At 40.6% G+C, this 1,501-nt stretch overlaps 1 protein-coding gene across 1 annotated transcript in view; it reads right to left on the bottom strand.

Moving 5' to 3' along the window:
- LOC106511523 (lysine-specific demethylase 2A) overlaps nucleotides 1-1,501 on the bottom strand; it is a gene marked incomplete at both ends in the record, with an annotated part of 7,978 nt that overhangs the window by 5,476 nt on the left and 1,001 nt on the right. Inside the window, 1 exon segment of the mRNA XM_014000280.1 lies at nucleotides 543-669. Within this exon segment, the coding sequence (XP_013855734.1) occupies nucleotides 543-669 (127 nt within the window).

Genomic DNA, 1,501 nt, shown 5'->3' with positions numbered 1-1,501 from the left:
AAAAGTTCGATAAAAATTCACTCTACAACTGGATGGAAACAGTCTAGATTCAAATTTTTATTTATTTAATTTTTTGCGAATTTTGAAAAGTTCGATAAAAATTCACTCTACAACTGGATGGAAACACGATTAGTGTTCTGAATTCTGTTAAGCTAGGTCCTTGATAAAACCATCCTCCCCTGGTATGAGTCTGTCTTCAGCAATTTGACCCATCACCAGATGGTGGCCTCRCACATTGTTTTCCACATTGTGTAATCTATATGTCCTACATGCTGGGCATTTATTTAAATACAAMCACCATGTTAACATTTTCAAACTCCATCAAGCGCTGGTCTATTGAGACTTCAAGGCATCTTCTGTGGCTGCTGAACTTCACTCACTGTTCTGTCAGACACTTCAGCATCTGCCTGATAACACAACTGCTGCCCTTTCTACATGGACCGGGTCCTTGTGTTTGTCATCCAGACACAGGTACTGGACTCTAGGATACACTGTGTCTACCATACTGAGTTTAAATGTATTTCCAACAGCTGTTTACATACCTATGCCCAAGGAGTGTTTCTGAAACTCAGGTGTGAGGTAGGAGATCTTGGTCAGACTGAAGACATAGCGCTCCAACACATACCAGGACATTTCAGTGAAAAATGGAAAACGGAACTTCACTGGAACCTGTGGAGGAGGTGAAAGGAACATATTTTATGTACTAATAAGCCCTTGCTGCTCTGCCCACTCATGTTCTCCAACAACTATGTTAGGGTGAAACTTTCATTGTGGGAATATCCACAAACATTCAAGATCGTGAAGAAAATCWATACAACCTCAGCATCTATCAGTCATTAGTTATTGGGAGGGTTCTGTGCAGAACTGTATCGAGAACAACTACAAAGACACTTTCTTTACTTGTCAGAGACTCATGTACATGGCTCAGTAGGAAAAGCTGCATTAAAGCAGAAATATTAGGATGTAAAATCTTTGTTTACTGTCTGTAACCAGAGCAGACTGTGTGCAGGTCCTACAAGAATACAGTTCTCATTGTTGGTGCCACTACAAGTTGAAAAACAGGAATGTGGTTTCTTTATGCGTAAAGAAAAAGYGAAAAGAGGCTTCAGTTAAAAACGCGAAATATTTGTTCTCTGGAAAATCTCTTAATTTTWGTATTAGTATCTAGGAAATAAACTYTGGCACACCCCTCACTCTGAGTCTCAGAYCAAAGGCTCTGAATCAGAACTTTGAGTCACTGTATACCAAAGAGCACATTTTCTTTAAATATTTAGTGTAATTGTGTACCATAAAAAGACTTGGAGGTAGGAAGAGTTTGTTTGCTGTGGTTTTATGAAACTATGACACAACTCCACACTTTATAACGTGACTTCAGAGAGGGAAGATAAACTCAGGGGCTGAGACAGTCAGGTGGTAAGTGCCACATCTGGCACTTGATTGGCCACCCCAGTTGCCCCAAATTATTGGCAACCATTGGGGTGGGGGGTGGGGGGCTGCTATG

This window comes from Austrofundulus limnaeus, unplaced genomic scaffold, assembly GCF_001266775.1.
Source record: "Austrofundulus limnaeus strain Quisiro unplaced genomic scaffold, Austrofundulus_limnaeus-1.0 Scaffold2887, whole genome shotgun sequence".
Taxonomy (NCBI): Eukaryota; Metazoa; Chordata; class Actinopteri; order Cyprinodontiformes; family Rivulidae; genus Austrofundulus; species Austrofundulus limnaeus.
The sequence above is the reverse complement of the archived record's forward strand: the minus strand, read 5'-3'. Positions and strand labels throughout refer to the sequence as shown.